Source organism: Moschus berezovskii, chromosome 17 (genome assembly GCF_049115385.1).
Source record: "Moschus berezovskii isolate FMDL1 chromosome 17, NW_MosBer_1.0, whole genome shotgun sequence".
Lineage (NCBI taxonomy): Eukaryota > Metazoa > Chordata > Mammalia > Artiodactyla > Moschidae > Moschus > Moschus berezovskii.
Genome location: NC_142476.1, coordinates 46,746,522 through 46,770,709, shown reverse-complemented (window position 1 = coordinate 46,770,709; position 24,188 = coordinate 46,746,522). Strand labels below are relative to the sequence as shown.

At 45.2% G+C, this 24,188-nt stretch overlaps 1 protein-coding gene across 2 annotated transcripts; it reads left to right on the top strand.

Moving 5' to 3' along the window:
* Positions 1 to 9,590: 9,590 nt before the first annotated feature.
* Positions 9,591 to 23,966, top strand: ERRFI1 (ERBB receptor feedback inhibitor 1). Of its 2 annotated transcripts, none has more exons than XM_055419482.2 (4): positions 9,591 to 9,730; positions 20,118 to 20,313; positions 20,428 to 20,501; positions 21,349 to 23,966. In XM_055419482.2, the coding sequence occupies exons 2-4, from the start codon at positions 20,192 to 20,194 to the stop codon at positions 22,530 to 22,532; spliced, it is 1,380 nt and encodes a 459-aa protein (XP_055275457.1). In that variant the 5' UTR covers positions 9,591 to 9,730; positions 20,118 to 20,191; the 3' UTR covers positions 22,533 to 23,966. The 2 variants fall into 2 exon arrangements, with proteins under 2 accessions (XP_055275457.1, XP_055275456.1); XM_055419481.2 differs by having other exon boundaries at positions 20,425 to 20,501.
* Positions 23,967 to 24,188: the final 222 nt, after the last annotated feature.

The following is a 24,188-nucleotide window of genomic DNA, read 5'->3' as shown; positions in this document are numbered from 1 at the left end:
TCTAGGTTGGTCATAACTTTCCTTCCAAGGAGTAAGCATCTTTTAATTTCATGGCTGCAATCAACATCCGCAGTGATTTTGGAGCCCAAAAAAATAAAGTTTGACACTGTTTCCACTGTTTCTCCATCTATTTCCCAAGAAGTGATGGGACCAGATGCCATGATCTTTAAATGCCATGTACTCAGTGAGTGATATAAACACACTGTAAATTTCATTTTTCTAATAAAAATTTTATAAAAAAAAAAGAAAGAAAAGATGATACCTACAAGAAAAGACAAACTAACAAATAATTTTTCATCAGTAATGATAATATTAAAAGACAGTGAAATAACACTTTCAAATTTCTGAGGAAAAAATTGTCAACTCAGAGTTGTACATACATGAAATCATCTCGAGAAGGAGGGTGATGAAAAAAAGACATCTACCAGCAAACAAAAACTGATAGAGTTTTCAATCAACATATCAACTTCAAAGGAACTTTCAAAAGACATATATAGTAGGGAGATAGAAAACTAACCCTAAAATAATATCTGAGGGATAAAAAGATATAAAGTTAAATCTAAATAAATATTGACTGTATAAACAATGATAATAATGTCTAATTAGTGGTGATGGAGAAGGGAATACAATCACAGACAATGCAATGAAAAGTGGTAGGCAGCAATTTGAGTTAACATATTCCCAAAGTATTCATCATATTTTTCAGGAGGATAAAAATAATTGTTTTAGACTTTTCTATGTCAAGTATGCATTTTACAACATATATAAGCACATTAAAAAAGAAAAACAGAGAGTAAAACTTCTAAATTGGGATGAGAAAAACATAATAAGTACCAAAAAAAGCCTTTCCTTTCTCCAGGGGATCTTCCCAACCCAGGAATCCAACCCAGATCTCCTGCATTGCAGGCAGATTCTTTACTGTCTGAGCCTCTAGGGAAGCTGAAAACCAAGGAACTGACCCCAGATCTGTGCATTTGTCTTTCCCTTTTCTTCTTATTTCACATTCACTTTATAATCACTGCCAAGCGTTGGTGCAGGGCTCCACATCCCAGATTAGAAGAACCGATGCCCTAACAAGAAATGCTAATGCAGAACTAGGAAGATAATTTAGCCACCACCACAGCCCCAAACTAAAACTCTTTTGGTCACACAATATCCATGGCAATAAGAGTGACATCTCTAACATGCAAACTTAAACCTTTTCAATGCCCACCTTCCCCTATTTTAACACCAAGTCTGAACTTCGGTTCTGTGATGACCTACAATACCTTCTAGAACTAACACCCAAAAAAGATGCCCTTTTCATCATAGGGGATGGGAATGCAAAAGTAGGAAGTCAAGTGATACCTGGAGTAACAGGCAAGTTTGGCCTTGGAATACAAAATGAAGCAGGGCAAAGGCTAACAGAATTCTGCCAAGAGAACACACTGGTCATAGCAAACACCCTCTTCCAACAACACAAGAGAAGATTCTACACATGGACATCATCAGATGGTGAATACCAAAATTGGATTGATTATATTCTTTGCAGTCAAAGATGGAGAAGCTCTATACAGTCAGAAAAACAAGACCGGGAGCTGACTGTGGCTCAGATCATGAACTCCTTATTGCAAAATTCAGACTGAAATTGAAGAAAGTAGGGAAAACCACTAGACCATTCAGGTATGACCTGAATCAAATCCTTTACGATTGAACAGTAGAAGTGACAAATAGATTAAAGGGATTAAATATGATAAACAGAGTATCTGAAGAACTATAGATGGAGGTTCATGACACTGTACAGGAGGCAGGGATCAAGACCATCACCAAGAAAAAGAACTGCAAGAAAACAAAATGATTGTCTGAGGAGGCCTTACAGATAGCTGAGAAAAGAAGAGAAGTGAAAGGCAAAGGAGAAAAGGAAAGATATATCTATCTGAATGCAGAGTTCCAAAGAATAGCAAGGCAAGTTAAGAAAGCCTTCCTCAATGACCAGTGCAAAGAAATAGAGGGAAACAACAGAATGGGAAAGACTAGAGATCTCTTCAAGAAAATTAGAGATACCAAGGGAACATTTCATGCAAAGACGGGCACAATACAACAGAAGCGGTATGGACCTAACTGAAGCAGAAGATATTAAGAGAGGTGGCAAGAATACACAGAAGAACTGTACAAAAAAGATCTTAATGAACCCAGATAACCACAATGATGTGATTACTCACCTAAAGCCAGACATCCTGGAATGTGAAGTCAAGTGGGCCTTAGGAAGCATCACTACAAACAAAGCTAGTGGAGGTGACGGAATTCCAGTTGAGCTATTTCAAATCCTAAAAGATGATGCTGTGAAAGTGCTGCACTCAATATGCCAGCAAATTTGGAAAACTCAGCAGTGGCCACAGGACTGGAAAGAGTCAGTTTTGATTCCAATCCCAAAGAAAGGCAATGCCAAAGAATGTTCAAAGTGAAAGTGAAGTCGCTCAGTCGTGTCCGACTCTTTGTGATCCCATGGACTGTAGTCTACCACGCCTCTCTGTCCAAGGGACTTTCCAGGCAAGAGTACTGGAGTGGGTTGCCATTCAAACTACCTCACAATTGCACTCATCTGACAACGCTAGCAAAGTAATGTTCAAAATTCTCCAAGCCAGGCTTCAACAGGATGTGAACCAAGAACTTCCAGTTATTCAAGCTGGATTTAGAAAAGGCAGGGGAACCAGAGACCAAATTGCCAACATCCGTTGGAACATTGAAAAAGCAAAAGAGTTCCAGAAAAACATCTACTTCTGCTTCATTGACCATGCCAAAGTTTTTGACTATGTGGATCAAACTGTGGAAAATTCTTCAAGAGATGGGAATACCAGACCACCTGACCTGCTTCCTGAGAAATCTGTATTCAGGTCAAGAAGCAATAGTTAGAACTGGACATGGAACAGCAGACTGATTCCAAATTGGGAAAGGTGTATGTCAAGGCTGTATATTGTCACCCTGCTTATTTAACTTATATGCAGAGTACATCATGTGAAATGCCAGGCTGGATGAATCACAAGCTGGAATCTAGATAGATAGGAGAAATATCAATAACCTCAGATATACAGATGCTATCATCCTTATGACAGAAAGTGAAGAGGAACTAAAGAACCTCTTGATGAAAGTGAAAGAGGAGAGTGAAAAAGTTGGCTTAAAACTCAACATTCAAAAAACGAAGATCATGGCATCCAGTCCCATCACTTAATAGCAAATATATGGGGAAACAATGGAAATAGTGAGAGACTTTATTTTGGGGGGACTCTAAAATCACTGCAGGTGGTGACTGCAGCCATGAAATTAAAAGATGCTTGCTCCTTGGAAGAAAAGCTATGACCAACCTAGACAGCACATTAAAGTGCAGAGACCTTACTTTGCCTACAAAGATCCATCTAGTCAAAGCTATGATTTTTCCAGTAGTCATATAGGGATGTGAGGGTTGGATCACAAAGAAAGATGAGCACCAAAGAACTGATACATTTGAACTGTGGCATTGGAGAAGACTCTTGAGAGTCCCTTGGACTGCAAGGAGATCAGACCAGTGAATTCTAAAGGAAATCAGTCCTGAATATTCATTGGCAGGACTGATGCTGAAGCTGAAGCTCCAATACTTTGACCACCTGATGCGATGTACTGACTCATTGGAAAAGATGCTGCTGCTGGGAAAGATTGAAGGCAGGAGGAGAAGGGGACGACAGAGGATGAGATGGTTGGATGGCACCACTGACTTGATGGACATGAGTTTTGAGAAAGCTCCGGGAGCTGGTGATGGACAGGGAAGCCTGGCCTGCTGCAGTCCATGGGGTCGAAAAGAGTCAGACACGACTGAGTGACTGAACTGAACTGAACGTCTAATGGCAGAAAGCGAAGAGGAACTAGAGTCTCTTGATGAAGGTGAAGGAAGAGAGTGAATAAGCCAGCTTAAAACTCAACATTCAAAAAACGAAGTTCATGGTATCCAGTCATCACTTCATAGCAAATAGATGGAGAAATAGTGGAAACAGGGACAGGTTTTATCTTCTTGGGCTCCAAAATCACTGCAGACAGTGACTGCAGCCACACAATTAAAAGACGCTTCTTGGATTAAATGCTATGACAAACCTTGACAGCATTTTAAAAAGCAAAGACATCACTTTGCCAAAAAAAGTCCGTATAGTCAAAGTTATAGTTTTTCCAGTAGTCATGTATGGATGTGAGAGTTGGACCATAAAGAAGGCTGAACACTAAAGAATTGATGCTTTCCAAGTGTGGTGTTGGAGATAACTCTTGAGAATCCCTGGGACTGCAGGGAGATCAAATCAGTCAATCCTAAGGGAAATCAACCCTGAATATTCACTGGAAGGACTGATGCTGAAGCTGAAGCTCCAGTACTTTGGCCACCTGATGCAAAGAGCTAACTCATTAGAAAAAGACCCTGATGCTGGGAAAGATTAAAGGCAAATGGAGAAGAGGATGAGATGGTTGGATGGCATCACCGACTCAATGGACATGAGTTTGAGCAAATTCCGAAAGATGGTGAAGGACAGGCCAGCCTGAAGGGCTGAAGTCCATGGGGTTGCAAGGAATCAGACATGAGTTAGTGACTGAATAACAACACATATTGAATCCTGATTGGGACCAGGCCATGATCCAAATACTTTTATGTGTAAAATCTTATTTATCTGAACAGTAACCCTATGGAGTAGGAAGCACCGTTAGCACAGCTCATAGCTAGTGACAGAGTGGGGATTCAAACTCATCCCTGCAAATACAGACCCTTCATCACTGCACCATTTTCCTTATTCTTCTTTTATCTTGAAGAAAATATCTCTTACCAAGGAACCAATGTGGTAAAATCACACCACGTTGGCCTTTTAAAAAATATTATTTTTATTTCTTTGGTTATTTCAGATCTTAGGGCTTCTCAGGTGGCAAAGTGGTAAAGAATCTCCTGCCAATGCAGGAGACCCAAGACACGTAGGTTTAATCCCTGGGTCAGGAATATCCCCTGGAGAAGGAAATGGCAACCCGCTAACCTGCTTGGAAAATTCCATGGACAGGGAAGCCTGGTCCACAGGGTTGCAAAACAATTGGCCATGATGGAGCACGCATACAAGCATTGGCTACATACTGACTTTGTAGGGTCTGCCTTGTGGCTCATGGGATCTTTAGTTGTAGCATGTAGGATCTTAGTTCCCTAACCAGGGATTGAACCCAGGCCTCCTACACTGGAAGCAAGGAGTCTTAGACACTGGACCTCCAGGGAAGTCCCCATACCAAGTTATTTTAGAACTAAATCCAGAGAAGTAAATAGCTCTAAGTTTTCTTGCTTTCATATAATGATGTAACTTCCCATATATGTTGTGTGTGTTGAACTATTAGCTTGTGTTTATATAACCATACCTCATCTATGTTGGTGGCAGTGAAGGAGTGAAATATATTTCTGAAATCTCTTAATGAAGAGCTGACATTAATATTTTTAATTAATTAATTAATTTGGCAAGGGGCTAGAGCACACCCTACTGGCCAGCTAATGGGAAATACAGCATTTACTTGGAAGAAAATGTCATGTTAAAATTTGAAGATAAAAATTAGATTAGTGTTTCAAAGAAATTTGAGAAAACTTGTCTTATAAACATATATACATTAATGTATCTACAGGAAAATAAAAAAAGGTTTCAAGTTCTAGAAATGGTATAAAACTAGAAATATAATAACTGCCCATAACATCAAATGTTTGTTAAGGGAGTATTAAACGAAAAAGTGGCCCAGTTAAAAGAAAACTATACAAACAGCCCTCCAAAACTCACACTAAGCAAAGACAGATAAGCCCTGGCCCTAAAACTTAAACCAGTAGACAGATAAATTGAAACCAGCTTGTTTGGTCTTTTCTCAGGTTGAATATATTGCATAAATATATATATATATATTTAGGGGGAAAGCTAAGAAGGTGAAGTAATATCTTTCATTTATAACCCTGGGGAAAATGGAAGTTGTGCAGAAAATCTTTTTCTGTGAAACTTTTCAAATGACTGCTAAATTTGAAGGCTCCATGCAGACTTTGATTCGATGAGGCAGTCCTCATGGGTGAATCTCAGCCCTTATCAGTGTGAATGTCTAAAATAATCCACAAAGTTTATTGGAAATACTGTATAAATATATATATATACACACATGTATATTTCCAATACATATACATGTGCATGTATCTATGTGTGTGTGTGTATGTGCCCAGATGTTTCCAAAACATAAAGTGACAACTAAACAAATGACCTATACAAAATGAAATTCTTTTATTGTCATGTATTTTTTAGTTGCACACATCTATAAATTAATTTTTTGAAAGTGCATATCTACATATATCATGAATAGAAAAGGCTCTAGGACTAAGCAGGTATGCAGAAAGTGTCTCACTTTAAAATATGTCTCTATAAACAAGTCAAAATACATAAACATCTGTAATCAAGATGAATAAATGCCAAATTGTGATCCTCTTCTACAGGATTCATGTAATATCAAAAGAGAAATTCAGAAGGGTTCCAAGGTCCCTCTCTGGCACAATGTGAGCTTACACACGACTTGCAAGGATGCTGGGAGAGGACAGACAGGAACAATGTCTTCAGGAAAGCAGAGATTGTGATCATAAGATTTCTAAGCTAGAACCTCCCCCTGTTCTTACTCCAAGGACAGCCTCTTCTTACTCTGAAAGAAGCACAAGTGCAAAGTGACAATCTGGGTCAATGTGATATAAGTCTAATGTTCTAGATGCTATGTTTAGAATCTTTTATACTAAATAACATCAGATAATATAAATTCCTTGGGAGGTGACCTCAAAATTAGATGGATTTGGAGAGATGTGAAAAAACATTCTGACTTTAAATTTCTTCCTTTCTAGAGATAATTTAAAACATGCTAGATTCAGTACAAAGAAGGTACTTTTCCCCCTAAACCTCTAGACTAGTGTTCTAATCTGTGAAAAGTCACCAAATGATCACTTGATAAACACAAAAGGCTCATTTCAACTTGCTTAGCACTTTCTTTTTAAACTCTTCCCCAAATATTCCCCAAATATTCTAAGATAGAGTCTTAGATAAAAGATTTGTGGGGTTAAGTCTTCTCATGTAATTCATCCACAGCTGAGAAAGCCGTATTATGTGAATATCATTATAAGCAAAATTCAGTAAGCCATCAGCTATAACTGGTTTTTCCTCCAAAATGAATAAATCAAAATGTTTATTTTGGGGAGGGGGATGGATTAGGAGTTGGGAACTAAAATATACACATTATATCTAAAATAGATAATCAACAAGAGCCTGCTGTATAGCACAGGAAACTACTCAATATCTTATAATAACCTACAACAGAAGAGAATGTTAAAAGAAAAAATTATACATATATATAGATAACTGAATCACTCCCTTGTATTTCTGAAACTAACACTACATTGTAAGTCGACTCTATTTCAATAAAGAAAAAATTTTAAGATGTTTATTTTGCAAGTTTTAAATAGATCAGAAGAAAAAAACTGGATTCATGAGGAATGACTCCTGTGATTTTGTGGGTTTTGTTTTTTTTTTATAATTTACCAAAACATTAGCCCCCTCATTTGGCTCCCTGCTCCCAACCCTATAGTGAGTATCCTGTTGATCTTCTTTCTCCAAAGAAGGGGTGTGTTTGATGGTTGCTCTAGTGATTATCACTGTTTAATGAATGGGAGAATGTAAAAAGCTCGCCAATAAGGCCAAAGCACAAATTACAGCTGTATTGTGGCGACTTGAAATAGTGCAACTAGGGTTCCTTTTGGGTGAAACTTGAGCTCAGCTAAGTCCCCATTCATTAAATGCTGGACTGTGAGGTCTGAAAAGATGTTCTCTGGCAAGTTCTCATGCTGATCCCTTTTTTACACTGATAACAGTTGTATGGGTAAGCTGTAAACTTTAGTGAAACCAAAAAGGGGGGGGAGTGGATTTTTGTAACTGTGAATCAAAAAACCTAGTTGACTGGGTAAGAAAGTTGGCGATTAGTATGCCTAATTGCCATCATTTCCTAAAATAATACCAAATGGCAGTAAGAAAACTTAACAGAAAGATGGAACAACTGAACTGTTGATAAGTAGCCTAGCCATGAAAATGACCCAAGAAAATGACCCAAAGGAGCCCATCAAAATGGGGGTACTGAGTTCTCTTGGCTAAACATCTTGCACATAAAAAGAGTTTTGTTTTCTTGTTTTATCTTTTTTTTTCCCTTTGGTGTTTAAGGCCTTGAATTCAAAATTAGGCCTTTGAATTAATTTTAAAAGAAAGTAAGTAAATAACAGTGCCGAGAAGGCAAATCATTTCATGCAGTGTAAAGTTAATAGTTAACCTGATAATGAGGTCGCAATCCCATTCCATATGTTAAACTACCCCAATTAGGCAGCGCTAAATGTCTAACTATCCGGCATTACTGCTGCAATGCAAAAAGGGCCTCTGCAGAGACCAAAGAGGTCAGCAGGAGGTCTCTGGCCTCTACTCAACAGAGTACCATTCAGGGGATTTGTTCTAGTTAAAACTGGAGGGTTTCTGTCTGTTTGCTTTTTTTCTTACTTTAGTTACTCTTGGTTTGTTATCATTTGTGTTATTTATTTTACGGTTAAACTATAAGCCTAAGTTGCATCACTGGCGCCCTGAGAAACCTCCTCCCGCCGGTTTGCTGGTGTTTTGTCCTTGGCCATCAGTGGCTGCCCTGATGCCAAGAGATGTTGCGGTCTGCGTGGGTCTATTAAGTAAACAAGAGATTGGAACTCAAGTGGACACCGGGTTGGGGGTGGGGGACACCTTCTGGAAGCCCATGGGCGGCCCTATCCGGGTCAACTGCCAACCGGGCCTGGCCTCCATGTGCAGACGTGTGGTCAGAGGAGAGATGGCCGGGCACGCTCACGAATGTGGCCTCGCTGACCCTCGCCGTCTCACTCTGCCACTCTGCCCACGCTGTCCTCCGATGCCCCGCTCTGCCCTTTCTTGCCTTGCGCAGACCCTTGATGCCCCGCGCTGTCCCTCCCACACCTCGGCCCGCGGGCCTCGTGGTGAGCGCGGGTCCTGCAGGTGGGAGACTCGCCCCCCACCCCCCGCCTCCCCAGGCCGGCCCGCAGAGGCTCCGCTCGCCTCTCCACGGTGCCCTTGGCCCACCCACGCGGCCGGCGGACAGAGGAAGAGAAAACCCTCTCCGGGGCTGCAAACGACGGAAACCCCGTGCGAGGCATGGCGCCGCCTTTGGTTCGGGCAGGAACCGCGGCCGAGGCCGGGCGGCCTGCACTTCTCAGAGGAAGATTCAGGGGAAGGAGTGCCCGGAGGCGTGCAGCGGCCTCCCGGATTCGGCAGAGCAGAGACGCCCGGGCCGCAGCAGGCCAAAAACACGTCCCTCGGGAGACAAAGACTGCTTCCCTGGCTAGGGGCCACCCGACGCCAGTGGACCCCACGCGAGCACCTTGACCGCGACATCGCCCCTTTAAGGGGCTCGAGGCCGGGATTGGCTGCGCGGCGGAGGTGGGGCGGTGAGAGGCGACGTCACGGCCCCGCCCCCTTGCTATATAGTGAGGCGGCGGCGGTAGCGACGACGGCGGCCGAGTGCGAGCTTGGAGTGCGAGCGGGAGGGAGCTGCTGGCGTGCGGCGAGGCGCCTGCGCGGTGTCGGGCCCCTGAGCCCGAGGCGCTCAGACAGCCGGGACGGACATGCGCGGGAGGGCGCCGTGGGGCAGCCGCGGCTCTGCTGGGGTAAGGGGCCTATGGGCCCGGGGCGGGAAGGGCGGCGCCGCGCCCCTCGGGACTCCGGGCGGCTCCCGACTCGGGGCGGGTCCCTGGGCACGAAGAGGGTCTCCCAGAGCGGAGTCTCCCGGGACGGAGGGAGGGGCCGGCCCGGCGCGCTGAAGACGCGCGGCTCCAGGAGCGGCGAGCCGGGGTCCTGCGGCCGCGGGTTGGCGGCGGCCTCGGGCTCTTTCCTCCTCTTTTCCGGGGCTGCGCGAGTCTGGTCCACACCGCGCGCCCGCAGACTGGGTCGGAGAGCTGCTGGGGGCCGGGATCGGCGCGGGTTCTGACCCGCGGTCCCACTGCTTGGTCTCGGCGACGACGGTCTTCCCCAGTCGGTGTTCTTAATTCATCCGAGCAGCCCGGTGCCCTCCTCCTCCTCCTCCCAGGAAAGCGAGTCTTTGCTAGAACGTCCTAAATGCTGTCTCAAAAGGGCAAGAACTGCAGAACTGTGTTCGAAACGTGAACGCTTATTAGATATTTCGCCTCTGTGCGTGTGTGTATTTATATGTATATCGTAGTCTGGTACAAATTAGATGACTCTTTCACCAGGATTAGTACTGTATTGGTACTTGCAAAGTCTTTATTAGGATTTCGTCATTGCTTGAAAGAAACCAGTCTCTTAGCTGATAAAAAATATGAATAGATTGTTAGTCATAAACTTAAGTGCAGTCAGAATAGAGACTGTAGCTTTAAAAGAGATGTGTTGGTGACTTTAGGTACACCTGCAACACAGGTAGGGCAAGACTGGTTTCCAGGCAACTGTCAGGGGTGAAGAAAGGTGAGCTTAAAATGCTTTTTTCCCCCCTTCTCTTCTGGAGAACAAGTGTTCTGCAAAATTTCAGGCTTTTATAAATCTGTTAAGAATGCAGTGAGAAAGCATTTGTTAAGAAGACTGAGGCATCTGATTAAGTTCACCATACCTTGTCTTGCTTTCTTTTTTTAAAATGCATTTCTGTTTTTTGTTTTTCCTTTTTCTTTTCTTTTTTAAACCTCACTGGAACTATAGAGTTGTAAGTGAAGTTTTCCTTAAAGGCATTTTGATACCCATTTCAGGAAATGACCAAATTTTGTTAAGACCAAAATGAAAGAAATCAGGTCCTTGTTAACAGGCTGACGGTGATTGGTTATCAGTATGTTATCAATCAGTCAGGCTCGTTTGCAGATATTAGCAAATTTGAAGAGAACCACAAATTGGTTATAGCATGGAGTTCATTGCCTTCACTTGAAGACACAGAGGTTTCCTTTTCAGCTGTGTGTTCTTGTGGACACTCACTGGGACTAACAATATATGACCCAACAGATACTAGATTGAACTCCTTAAGGGCAGGAACCCTGCCTTGCACAGTTTCTGTCTTAGGCAGCTTTGCACATCAGTTGATGATTGATAAATAATTTCAGGAAAGTGTGTTTTACATTTTAAAATTCAGCAGAATTGCACCAGTCACTGATAAAGCTCAGAAAGCAAATCTGCTTTCATCGAATGGCTGTTATGAAATGTCTGAATTATTCGTGTTTTTGACAGGTAGGGAGAACCAGCATTGTGATGCACTGGGTTTCCTACTTTTAAGTTCACAGTGGACACTAGTTGCTCGGTTCTGTGAGATTTAATTACAGTGTACACCTGAGTTTTGTGTGGAAAGAGCTCTTAACTGCCGCTCCTCGGAAGCCGAACCAGATAGTACTTCCCTTCTGCTGGTAGTAATGGTAGCTTTTAAAAGCAAGTCACCCAAATTACAGGTGCAATCTAACATGCTGGAAACTGACCTGAATGTCTGCATACCATCAGGTTTCTTTAGAAAGATGAGCAGAGGAGGGGAAAGGTGGTGCCAAGGGTAATTCCAGGAATTTGAATGTCACAGGCTCCCTCTAGCAGAGGCACAACTCTTTTCTTGATCTAAATACAGTTTAATCAGTGCAGCAGCAGCAGGATTCCTGGAGCATCCTTTGGTGCTGCTGTTTGGTCACGCATTTTAAAAGCTGATGGATAATCCACTAGAGAAACGAAATCTCGTTGTGGCATTCTGGCATTATCCGCACAGCATAAACACATGCTTTCTAAAGACAGATAAAATTGGTGAGTTTCAAGGGTTCTGAACCTAAGTGACTAGCTTCATAGAGCAATTATTTTAAGGTAGGGGAGAGTTAGCATGGGATTCAGATTTCAGAAGAGGGCAAAAGTTCTGCCATTTGAAGTCACTGCTGATCGTTGAATCCAGTCCCTTGTACCATCAAATTGGGCAATATTATCAAAAGGCCATCAAATATATTTTTTAAATATGGGGCTCTGGTACATGAGTTAGCCCTTTTCAACTCGAGTGCCATGATTCCACGAAACATTGCAGCCTAACAGAGGACACAGTAGGAAGGTAAGGATGAGAAGATACTGTCCAAGAGCTCTTGTTAAATAAAGGCCCCCCCCCAGAATATGAAATTCGACGAGTCGCAGGTTGTCTTTTGAAGATACTGTTCCCCTCTGCATGAAATGCTCTCCTCCCGAGTCTTCTCACGGCAGCCTTTTCTTCATCCTTTAGATTTGCATTTGAAAAATCACGCAAGAGAAGCCTGCCTTCACTGCCTGCGTGAATAGGTCCTCATCCCTCCTATCCTCTTACTGTTCCCCATTTGGTCCCTTGGCAGTGACCACAGTCTGAAACTGCGTGCCTGCCCGTTACTTCTCTCCTCGCTATACTGGGCCTTCCTCAGGCAGCACCATGTCCCTTTCAATGAGCGTCGTATCTAGTCAGAATAAGCATCTGGTAGCTATTTGTGAAAATATTAGTGAAACGCTGCCCTCTTAAGAACCCACGAGCTAAACACAGGAGCTGAGTTCAGTCTTGCTCTGCCCAGTGGACAGCGCTCGGGTCCTGTTCTGTGCATCCGTCTCCCCACCTGTAACCCAGAGGAGGAGAAACGTGGCTGTCACCTTCAAAGCAGGCACTCGAGAAAGGAGAGGTGAGGAAGGTGTAGCGAGGAAGATGCTGGACCGTGCTGACCTTTAGCAGATAGGAGGATGCTTCACGTCACTTCACTCCCTCCTCTGCAAAGCGGAGATCATGATCCCTGCCTCTTCTTACAGGGATGTTGTGGGGATCAAGTGGGATGACATGTTAGAAAGTGTTTTGTCTTTTGTGGAACACTTTCCAAGTACAAGACATTCTATCATTATATTCTGGATCTTACAGTAGAGCCCGATTATAAGACTCTATTGTAATAATGCCCCACAGAGAGCCAGGCTGGGAGAATATTCAAAGGAGGCTCTCTGGGTATATGTTGTGACCCCTTTTTATGGGTGAAGACAGACATGAGTTATTATCAAACATTATATGACGATGGAGCGTCCCTGTGTCACTAAAGGTCGAGGGTCTCAAAGAACTGTTTGAGGTGGTCACACAATAGATCAGTACCTTAATCCCCCCTCTCCTTTTAGAGGATAGATAGGACAGAACGGCAGGTAATAACTTAGTGGAGATTTGAGGGACTGGAGGTTAAATAGGAACTTTGATACACTAAAGATGACCCAAGAAAAACTGTTACCAGTCAACAGAGCCCCAGTACAGTCTGTCTGAGCCCCCCTGAAGACTTGGGCTCCATAGTGGCTCAGATCATCTGTTGGCGAGGTGTGTGGGAGAACCTGGCTCAAGCCTGGAGCCTGGGTCCTTCAGCTCTGTGCCTCCAGTTCCTTGTCTGTAAATGAGGGTAATCACAGGCACCCAGCTCCCAGGGCTGTGGATTAAATTAGGTAATACACATAAAGCACTTAGAACAATGCCCGTCAGATAAGCATCCAGGGAACTGGTGATTATACTTGTTGGGTTTCTGTTCACTGCAACAATCCCAGGTTACCCACTGGGTGACTGAAATGCTCGTTAAGTAAATTTGAAGTTTGAAAGACGCGCTTCCCATCATTAGACTATATTGTGCTCATCGTCATTAAGATTTGAATAGAAATCCTGTATCTCCTACAATTGGAAACCTAGCATGCACGTGTCTGAAAGGAATAATATTTTCCCCTCCAGTGTGTTCTGCTGATGCTAGCGGTGCTCTGTAGGGAAGGGACAAAGGACAAAAGCATCTGTTCTTGCCGTGGGGTGTTTCTGCTGTGTCACCGGGGCCGTGTGGGAGACGGCGAGAGTCCAGAGGCTGGCACTGACCATGGAGTTGAATAAATAGGTTTTCCATTGACTTGCCATTTCTTAAAATACTTAGCTAGAAAATATTCTGAATTATTCCTGAACTTAGGTCATCCAGCTTTGACTGTGACAGAGTGAAGGTGAACTGTTCTCCCGGTCACATTGGTTTTTGCCACCTACCAATGGGCTATTGTACCAGGCCTGGAGCTGCAGGAGAACAAAACAAGTTCATTCCCACTGCACTGGGCCACTCATGTCTTCACAGAAACCACTGAGTTTCATTCCATGTTATTAACTTCGTTCAACAGGGCATTCAGGGTAAGTCATCTGGGCATTCAGGGTGAAGCTGTTGATGCTTCCACAGAGCGGTCCCTACCTTGTGGCCCCCTCTCTTCCTCTCCCCACCGCCCCCTGCCAGATCACACCCGTTAAAATCCGAGCAACACCCTGAATTAAAGCCAGTGATTTTTGAAGAGCCTTCTGCTTTCAGTGAATCAACTCAGACCACACAACACCATAGCAGTTGTGAACACGGAATGTGTTAGGTGAGGAGCAAATCAGTAAGTTTTCTCATATTCCTAATAAAAGTGAAAATCCTCTAGAACAGCCAGACTGAATGTTCAGTGCAGATTGCTCGGCCATTAGCGCTGTAGACACTGATCACAGGAAAAATAGTGAGGTTTGGTTTGTTTTCCTTTTTCACTTTCCCAAAGGTGACTACTTTAGACATTTTCAGAATGAAAGATGAGTTGGTTTCTTTGGTTGGGGTGGGGGATCTAAAATCCTGGTATTTTCACAGTCTAAAGTCTGTTTCTTTTTTCTCAAATTTTGGCTCTAAATATAGTTACCTGATATCTCCCTGGATATGGAAATTGTTAGGGAGGTAATTGTTAAATGCAGCTGAGGAGACCATTTATCACCCTGAATAAACAGAAATCAGGTTCTTAAACCAGATTGAAAGAAGGAAATTACATCACACTTTTAAATAAGGAAGCACTGAGCAGAACTGGATGAGTCGTGTGACAAAAATGTGCCCCTCCCCCTCTCGTGGATTGCTTCTGAGATTTATTAATGAGATCTGTGGCCAGGTAAGCATATCTAGGTTATTGTCTTAAGGTAGACTGGTTTTTTAAAGAACAGTATCAAAGAGGTTATCCTCAAACAAAACGCATCTGATTTCACCTATTTAATAAAGAATGTGGAATGTGCTTTTGGGTGTACCCCCCCCCCTTTTTTTTTTTTTTTTTTTAGGAAAATGAACTTAAATTTAGCAGCAAAAACACAGTAGGTACCTTATAATCCAGAAGAGAAGGTGACATTGTTTCTGTTGTTAGGAAGCCCCCACCTGATTGCTTTAAGCAAGCATGTAGTAACAGCTGCTAGTTTGGAAAGTTACAGTGTTAACCATTTAAGCTTCTAATCTTTTTACTGCTGCTGCTGCTGCTAAGTCACTTCAGTCGTGTCCGACTCTGTGTGACCCCATAGACGGAAGCCCACCAGGCTCCCCCGTGCCTGGGATTCTCCAGGCAAGAACACTGGAGTGGGTTGCCATTTCCTTCTCCAATGTGTGAAAGTGAAAAGAGAAACTGAAGTCGCTCAGTCGTGTCCAACCCTTAGCGACCCCACGGACTGCAGCCCACCAGGCTCCTCCATCCATGGGATTTTCTAGGCAATAGTACTGGAGTGGCTTGCCATTGCCTTCTACTACCCAGTCTCAAAACCATCCGCTTCAGGTTTTGGAAATAAATTTAGTGATCTTTCCTTGCCGGTTCCATGTCTCTAGACTTGTATTATGATTGAGTAGTGTCACCAAATGTTAAGTTTATCCCTTACAAATCTGTGCTTTTTCCCTTCTTCACTGATTTATATTGTAAATTACATGAGTTTTTCATGTAATTACTTTTTAAAAAAAAAAATGAGGTGAATGTTTTCTCACAGTCCACTTTATAAGCATGTGTTAGAGATGAATGAGGCCAGGATCTGTTGGAGGAGGGGAGGCGGAGAGTCCTGTTGTAGAAAATCAGGATGATAGAAGGGGACTAGGGCACAGCACAGAATAATCAGGCCCTGGAGACACTTCTCTGGCTTTTCCAGAGGAAGCAGGTTCATGGAGAAGGTAGCGTGAGAAGCCGCCCTAGAGGATACATTGATTTCTAACAGCAATTTTGGGAAAGGAGAAGCAAGAGCTTGAAAAAGGTGGACTGGGGCCTTGGTCCGGAGGCCTTCAATGGCAGGCCGAGCAGAATCTATGGAGAAGCCTTTGAAGGTCTTTGAGCAGCGGAAGATCTAAGCTTGAGCTTAGGTCAGGTCAGGGACAGAGATCCAGCGAGTAGGGTGGACTGGGGATCTTCATAGCCGAGGCAGATTCGGATGGAAGGAAGATAGATTTGAGAAAAACAGCATAGAAATAAGCTCTGGCCCTTGGTGATTCAACGCACGTCTGCTGTGGCTCAGGATAAAAATGGTGCCTTTGGGAGACATGTGATCAGCTTAGACCGTGAACTAGTTTGGGAAGGGAGTGTGGCAAGAGGGGTTTGGTTTGTGGAGTTCCAGATGCCAGGGGACCATCCAAGTGGAAAGGTAATCACCAGACAATAGGACATGCAAAGTGGAGGCTTGAGCCAGGGCTGGACCTGGAATTCAGGAGCTGTGGTGCGGGATTGAAGCCCTCTATGGGGATCAGAACGCAAGGCGGGGCCAGGTTGTTAGGGCAGAAAGCAAAGGGGCAACCTCAAGAAACAGATGGTTTAAGGGTTGTCCTTTGTTTTTCCTTGAATTAAAAAAAAAAAAATCAAGTGATGTTAATAGGAAAAAGGAGTCCACACCTGCCATTGGTGTTGAACAGCATTTTCGACCCTAAAAGGCTAAAGATTAGTCCACGTATTTCAGAAGAGCTACCATACCCAAGAATATGGAGACCCTGGTCAGTGTGCTAGGCTGCCCAGATTCCCATCAGGTTTCGTGTTTCTGCATTTCATCACCCAATGCCATCTTTGACTTGTAGATCCTGGTTTTCCCCAGGGTGGGGGAGGGGAGTATCTTTTGCAGTTGTTTTCCTAATGAATCTTACGGCAGAGCTCATTTTACACATGCAAGGGGACAAAATTCACAACACAGCAGCATCAGCTTAAGTTTCCTTGAGCTCTGCACACATTTCTTTTAACTCAGGGTTGACCAATGGATGGATCCACCACCCCCACTCCAAGGAGTACATATATTGAATGCTTCTAGAGTTTTTTGAGAGGCATAAAAGAATTCCAGGTGGTTCCGTCCCACATCCACAGTTTATTGCCTGGGGAACACCCTGTAGAAGTTTGCTTCTGGACCCCGAGCAGGCTGCCCTCCTGGGAGTTCACCGTGGGGGGAGTTATTCTCCAGAAGGAGAGAGAGAGAGAGCAGTGACACTGCCGCGGAGCTCCCCGTGCGAGCCAGTGGGAGGTTTGGACAGTTTCATAACACAGCCCATTCACAATTCCCCATTGAAATGTAGAGGCAGGTCACCTTCGATGAATGCACAAAGACACTATTGTGGTCACAAGCGAGCTGCCTTAGTGAACACAATTCTTTTTATACTAAAAAAAAAAAAAAAAATTTTTTTTCCCCTTAAGAAAGCTAACAAGTAGGTGATAGAAACAATGACCGAAAAATAACTTTTTCTAGAACATATACAGAATGTTAAGGGACCATTGACATGGAGGGCCAGGATTCCGAGGCCATTTCAGCAGAGGCGATGGTTACACAATCACTCTGTTGAAAGCGAAGATTTAGATGGCATTAGGAGTCTGACACACAGTAATTACTGGTAGTTCTTGTTGGCCTGCAGACAGGTGGGGGCTGGGCCTCCACAGTCCCCCGCAGCACTTTCCTGTAATCTGGATGGGCGATCTTCAAACGTGTGCTTTCAAACCACTTAAATACCATATTCTTCTTCCTCTCTGGCCTTTCATTTTTCTATCACCGCAGATACGCTCCCTGTCGTCCTGCCAGCGCTTGTAGATCTCTTAGGAAGAGCACTCTAAACAGAGGGACACAGCAGGGACAGAGAAGAAGTGTCTAGCAAATCTTTTTCTAAAGCTTGTCTTTAAAATTTTTTTCTTAGAGCTTAAACTGAATTCAAAGGAAGTAAAAACACATTTCGCTTTGTTCCTAATCTAAAAACCAACCCTCAAAAACAACAGAAAAGACCTCCCCTAAATAACTTAGATTTCTGAAATGATGGGTTTTCCCCCACTCTTATCTTTAGAGACTGATGAAAGATAAAGTTTGACTATTAGAAATAATATTTTAAACCTATTAAGTCTCTGCCTAGTATATGCAGACAGCTGACTTTGGGAGAGTAAAAAACCTGAGAAGTGGTAATTGGGCTCCCTGGTCCTTTGTCACTGATACAGTAACTTCTCTGCATTCCTTTTTTCGAAAAAAAAAAAAATATATATATATATATATATACACATATATTTGCAGAGTGTTTTTTTAGACCCTTAAAAACAACTCTGTGCCTTACATATTGTATACATTCAGTTGATATTGACAATACTAATAGTTCGATGGCGTTGTACAAACATATATTCAACAAACGTCTACTTACCCAGCACCTGCTCCTGTTCAGGTGGTGATAATTAATGACTGGGACACAGCTTCTTTCCTGAGCTCACAGTCTCGTAGGGGGTGACAGATTGGCCCCTAAAACAGAACCCTGACCCGTGTGCCGCCTCCCTCTGCTCCGCACACCCATCTCTCTCATACTCGTGTCACCCACAGTCCTCAGCGCAGCACCCAGCTCTCTCGGTTTGTGCAAACACAGTTGCCAAGAGGATGAGAGCTGATCATGAAGTGTATGTACACATCACAGAAGGGGTCATTGTGACAGAGGGTCGACAGGGTATGTTCTCAACTTGTTCTAAGCAGATGTGAGTATCTGAAGAGGGGGCAGAGACGGGTGCTAATCATGAGTATACCTTGCCAACGAATCCAGGAAACTAAAGAGAGGCAGTGGGGACTGAGAGGAGAGGGGGGCTCCAGAAACGTGGCATCTGACCCGGGTTGGAGGTGTCAGAAGAGAGGGGCTGCTGCATTAGGAGAAATTGCACTGACTTGGCCTCTGTCACCCATGCCTCGCAGCGAGGCAGCATATAAATTACTAGGCACTCCACTGGGGAGAATGCAGAGAATGCAGACCTCAGTTTGCCTTTAAAAGGGAGGAGGATGCTATCCAGGCCTCTGCCCGAAGACCGTCATCCTGCAGAACTTGATTTTTTTTACAGGAGAACGGGAGTGAGTGTCCTCTGTGTGTGAGGACTTCTCGATTCCTGCACAAGTAGTGACTGCAGAATTTGTCTTCCCGGGGCCCATCCCCACCACCACCCCCTACCCCTGAAATACAGAATCTAAATAAGTGCTGGGCTTGTGGTGTCATCAAATGACAGCTGTAGACCCTCTGCTTCATCAAAGCGTTGGGTCTTAGTGAACAGTGGTGCTGCCATATTGAACACTAATTCCTGAAATGACTTTCTTAGCTTGGGACAGGGTGGGGTGCAGGGAGTAGGGAATGAGCTCCATGCTCAGAGCAACCACACACGGGCAGGTCGGTCTACTAGGAGGCTGGAGAGACGTCTGTGTGAGGCCTCTCTGTGTGCGCTTGTCTACCCTGGCCCAAGACGGACTGTTTCTCATTGGCTGAAAACATCTCAAATCTTAGTATTTATTGCATGCATGCTAAGTTGCTTCAATCATACCCGACTCTGCAACCCTGTGGACTGTAGCCTGCCAGGCTCCTCAGTCCTTAGGATTCTTAAGGCAAGAATACTGGAGTGGGTTGCCATTGCCTCCTCCAGGGAATCTTCCCAACCCAGGGATCGAATCCACATCTCTTGATGCGTCCTGCGTTGGCAAGGAGGTTCTTTACCACTAGTGCCACCTGGGAAGTCTGTATTTACCAGCACCACCCCCCAAAAAAGACTTTTAATGTCTGCATTTAAGTAACCTCATGAAAAGTAAGAACTCAGTCGTGTTATGACATGCTGCGGTCCATGGGGTCACAGAGTTGGACACAACTTGGTAACTGAACAGCAGCAACAGCAAATGTAAATATGACTGGGTGGAAGTCTGTGACTGGATGTTTCTGTTCTGCAGGCCCTGAAATTCTCTCCCCTCGAGTTCCTCGTGTTTTGGGATTGTTTACGCTGCTCTTAACCTCCTTTGTAACCCCCCCCCCCCCCCGCCAGGGAATGAAAGCCACTGGTTGACCATACACATCCCTGGGCATCACAAGTCTGAAGACATCCCAGAATAAAGCACAATGTCCATGGCAGGAGTGGCTGCTCAGGAGATCAGAGTCCCGTTAAAAACTGGGTTTCTGCATGATGGCCAAGCCTTGGGGAGCCTGAAGGCCTGCTGGGGTGGCCGCAGCGAGTTTGAGAAGTAAGTGCAGGACGTGGGGCCGCCAGAGTCCCCAAGCGGGTGACGTCGGAGCGAGAGAGGGGACGCGGTTGCCTCTTGTTTGTGACCCAGATGTCCGTCCTTCCCTTTCAGCAGCTTTTTAAACATCGACCCAATAACCATGGCCTACAGTCTGAACTCGCGGGCGCAGGAGCAGCTAACCTCCATCGGTATGTATCCAGAGCGTCCTCAGAACCTGGGTGTCCTCCGCATGGGGAGAGGAGGCTGGCAACCCCGAGGGAGCCCAGTGCTGTTTTCTAAATCAGGAAGTGACCAAGGCCATTTCCAACAGGAATCTGACCCCTAGTGGCAGCAGATCCTGAAGTAAGCATTTTCTTGTCAGGCTCTCGGTGGCTCAGCTGGAGTCACTGGGTCTCTGTGTGGAGGTGTGAAGCCACCCCAGCCAGGAGACAAACTGAACTCTCCAGAACCTCGGATGTGAGCTCTCTCCTTCCTTAGTAGCTTCGAACACCTGTTTGAAAGTAACAGAATAGTACAGATACCGACAGAAACTTAGACAAATGTATCATCAGCCCTTCTAAATTTTTGCCAAGGGCTGCTTGTCACATTGCAGGCGAGTCCACCGGCTCTGGGTATCGCAATGGGCCGGGTAAGGCCTCATCTTATCTCAGGCTTGCCCTGCGTGTCCTGGGTGGCCCGTCTCGGAAATGGCCAGGTTGGTGTGGCCTGGCTCCCCAAATTACATGCTGTTCACCCTCCGTGGACTTCGCACACGTCACAGAACCTGTCTGGGGTGTGTGGGTGTGCGCCTCGCACACGGTCAAGACGATGGAAGAGATAATTTGTTCTTTGAACCAGATCAGGTGCGTTCCCCGCCTCCAGGCCCTTGATTCCACCTGCGGCAGTTGCCTGGGTGTGCTCAGCGTTCCAGTGGCTGGTGTTTCACCACGAGTGACCCAGCCGAGGGCGATAGGAATGCAGGCTGCTGGGGTGTGGTCCGGTTCCCCCCGCGGGGAGAGCACAGACCATTCTCCATAACCTCTTGTTTCCTTCCAGGGCGCACCTCCAGATCCACCCCGATGAGCAGCAGCCACTGTGCAGAGCACGGCCCCCCTCCGAAGTCCCGCCTGCCTCCCCTCATCATCCCCCCAAATGAAGGCTGGGGGCAGCAGGAGCAGGACCGGGTGGCGTGTGGACTGAAGAAGCTGGCAGTGAATGGGGTCTGTGCCGCCACGCCCCCGCTAACCCCCGTCAAGAGTCCCCTGTCCCTCTTCTCCAGCGCAGCACCCTGTGAGCGGGGCTCCCGGCCCCTGCCGCCACTGCCCATCTCTGAGGACCTCGCCCTGGACGAGACGGACTGCGAGGTCGAGTTCCTCACCAGCTCAGACACGGACTTCCTTCTGGAAGACTGCGGGCTCTCCGACTTCAGAGCCGACGGCCCCGGCAGGCGCAGCTTCCGAGGGTGCGGACAAATCAACTATGCATATTTTGACACCCCAACCGTCTCCGCCGTGGATCTCAGCCAGGAGCCCGACCAGGCAGCCGGGGCGCCGAGTGCCAACCCCCCTCCGCCCCAGGCCCACCGGAGACTGAGGAGGTCTCACTCAGGCCCCGCGGGGTCCTTCAACAAGCCGGCCATCAGGATCTCCAGCTCCGTGCACAGGGCTTCTCCCAATTCCGATGATGACAAGCCCGAAGTTCCCCCTCGGGTCCCCATCCCTCCTCGGCCGGCCAAGCCAGACTACAGAAGGTGGTCGGCCGAGGTCACCTCCAGTACCTATAGCGATGAGGACAGGCCCCCCAAAGTCCCACCGAGAGAGCCCTTGTCCCGCAGTAACTCCCGCACCCCAAGCCCCAAAAGCCTCCCATCTTACCTCAATGGGGTCATGCCCCCCACGCAGAGCTTTGCCCCCGACCCCAAGTACGTGAGCAGCAAAGCCCTGCAGAGACAGCACAGCGAGGGGGCTGCCGGCAAGGCACCCTGCATCCTGCCCATCATTGAAAATGGGAAGAAGGTGAGCTCCACGCACTACTACCTGCTCCCTGAGAGGCCACCCTACCTGGACAGATTCGAAAAATTTTTTAGGGAAGCAGAAGAAACACACGGGAACACCCCCGTCCACCCCCTCCTGGCCAATGGCAGTATCTCTTCAGCCCCAGAAAAACTGGACCTAAAGCCACGAGTGGACCTGGGAGGCCATGTGAAGCGCAAACATTTCTCCTATGTGGTTTCTCCTTAGACCCTGGAGTCCCAGCTCAGCAGAGGTGCCATGGGAGCGAGTGGTTCTCTCGCAGTTCCCCAGACCTGTCAAGGTTCCCCGGGAAAATAGTCCAGATCACAGGATCAGAGAGTCGAACTCTCCGTCTGAACGGGAAAGGCTTAGAGAGTCAGGAGGTGCTGAGGTGCTGAGCATCCCTGACCGCGTGAGCGTCAGAGAAAAGTCTGCTCAAGCCTGTCATTTTAAGATGCGATGCAGGGAGGAAGGACACGGGACACGCATATGTGTGTGCGTTAGACGTCTGCATCTGCACTTATGGTAAAATCATAGATTCTAGTTACAAGTTAACCCAGTAGTTCCTGTCTTAGAGTAATATATATTTAGAACAATAAAAGCTCAAGCTGGAGGATGGCTCCTGAAAGACTGAAAATTGAGCAAATGGGAGAGAATACAGTATTGTTTAGCTCAAAATTATAAAATATTATATATATATATTATTATTATTTTGCATAATAAGGTTGAAGATTGCCAGCTCTGAGGCCTGTTCCGTTTCATGTATTTTTACAAGCAGTTTTTCCATGGAGGGCAGGCCGTACGTTCTTTCCGTGACTTCACCTGCCTGGTTTAAGTCGTCTCATCCTGAGACCTAGATCCTGTAGGTCTTGCTGGAGGGATGGCAGCACCTTTGGTACCGTATTCTCACCTGTCTGGGTCTCCTATGAAAAATGAGAAGGTAACAGAATAAGCCATTTTTCCTTCCCATTCCTTCTCTGTTCCACCCCCAGGAAACGCAGGACACATGGGGAAAAGCAAACTCTTGGCCAGTGTTGAGAATGTCAGTTAAAGCAATGAAACAGTCAGCTGTTGGGTTGAGAGTATCTGTGTGGAGATGTGTGTTGTGGGTTCCTCCCCCCCATTTTAGTTGCATATGAATAAACAAATACAACACAAGCTGGCCTTGTGTTGCTGGTTCCTCTTCAGTATTTCCTGGGGATTATTTGCTTTCTAAGTAAAACCCTTCTGACCAACAGCCCAGTATGTCTTAAGACCGGAGGTCACATCATCTGCTTGGGAAATTCTCACGGCAGGTTGCTCCACTCGGATCTGGTGAGACACAGAGCTCGTGTTCCACTTTCACGGGCTTCGCTGTATTTATCTTGTGCAGCACAGAAGAGATGGTGCTCATTAACAGAAGTACCTTACTACAATGTTCTCCACATTAAACACGCTGTTTACAGTTTAAACTGCTGAGTGATGTTGTTTGAGCTATTTAAAGCTTATATTTTAGTATGAACTAAATGAAGGTTAAAACATGCTTTAGAAAAAGGCACTGATTTCTGCATTTATGTGTACAGTATTGGACAAAGGATTTTATTCATTTTTTGTTGCATTATTTTGAATATTGTCTTTTCATTTTAATAAAGTTATAATACTTATTTATGACACCGTTAATAATGTTTCTTGCCTACACTGTTATACAGTTTTGTGTCTCGAGTAATATGACAACTTGACCATTTTTAAGCACAAAGGAAGAGGTTTTACAGTCTAATGTACACTTAAAATTTACTATCATTCCCTAAAATGACAAATAATTTGAGCAATTTAGGTTTAAGTAGTATACAGACAACAGCAAAAATGAGCTGTTTGTATTTACCTTTAACAATTAAAAGCGTCCTT

Coding starts and splice junctions, on each gene's coding strand:
- ERRFI1 (XM_055419481.2), top strand. CDS start 20,192: ATGTCCATGGCAGGAGTGGCTGCTCAGGAGATCAGAGTCCCGTTAAAA. Junction 20,314..20,424: donor GGCCGCAGCGAGTTTGAGAA/GTAAGTGCAGGA, acceptor CTTCCCTTTCAG/CAGCTTTTTAAACATCGACC. Junction 20,502..21,348: donor GGAGCAGCTAACCTCCATCG/GTATGTATCCAG, acceptor GTTTCCTTCCAG/GGCGCACCTCCAGATCCACC.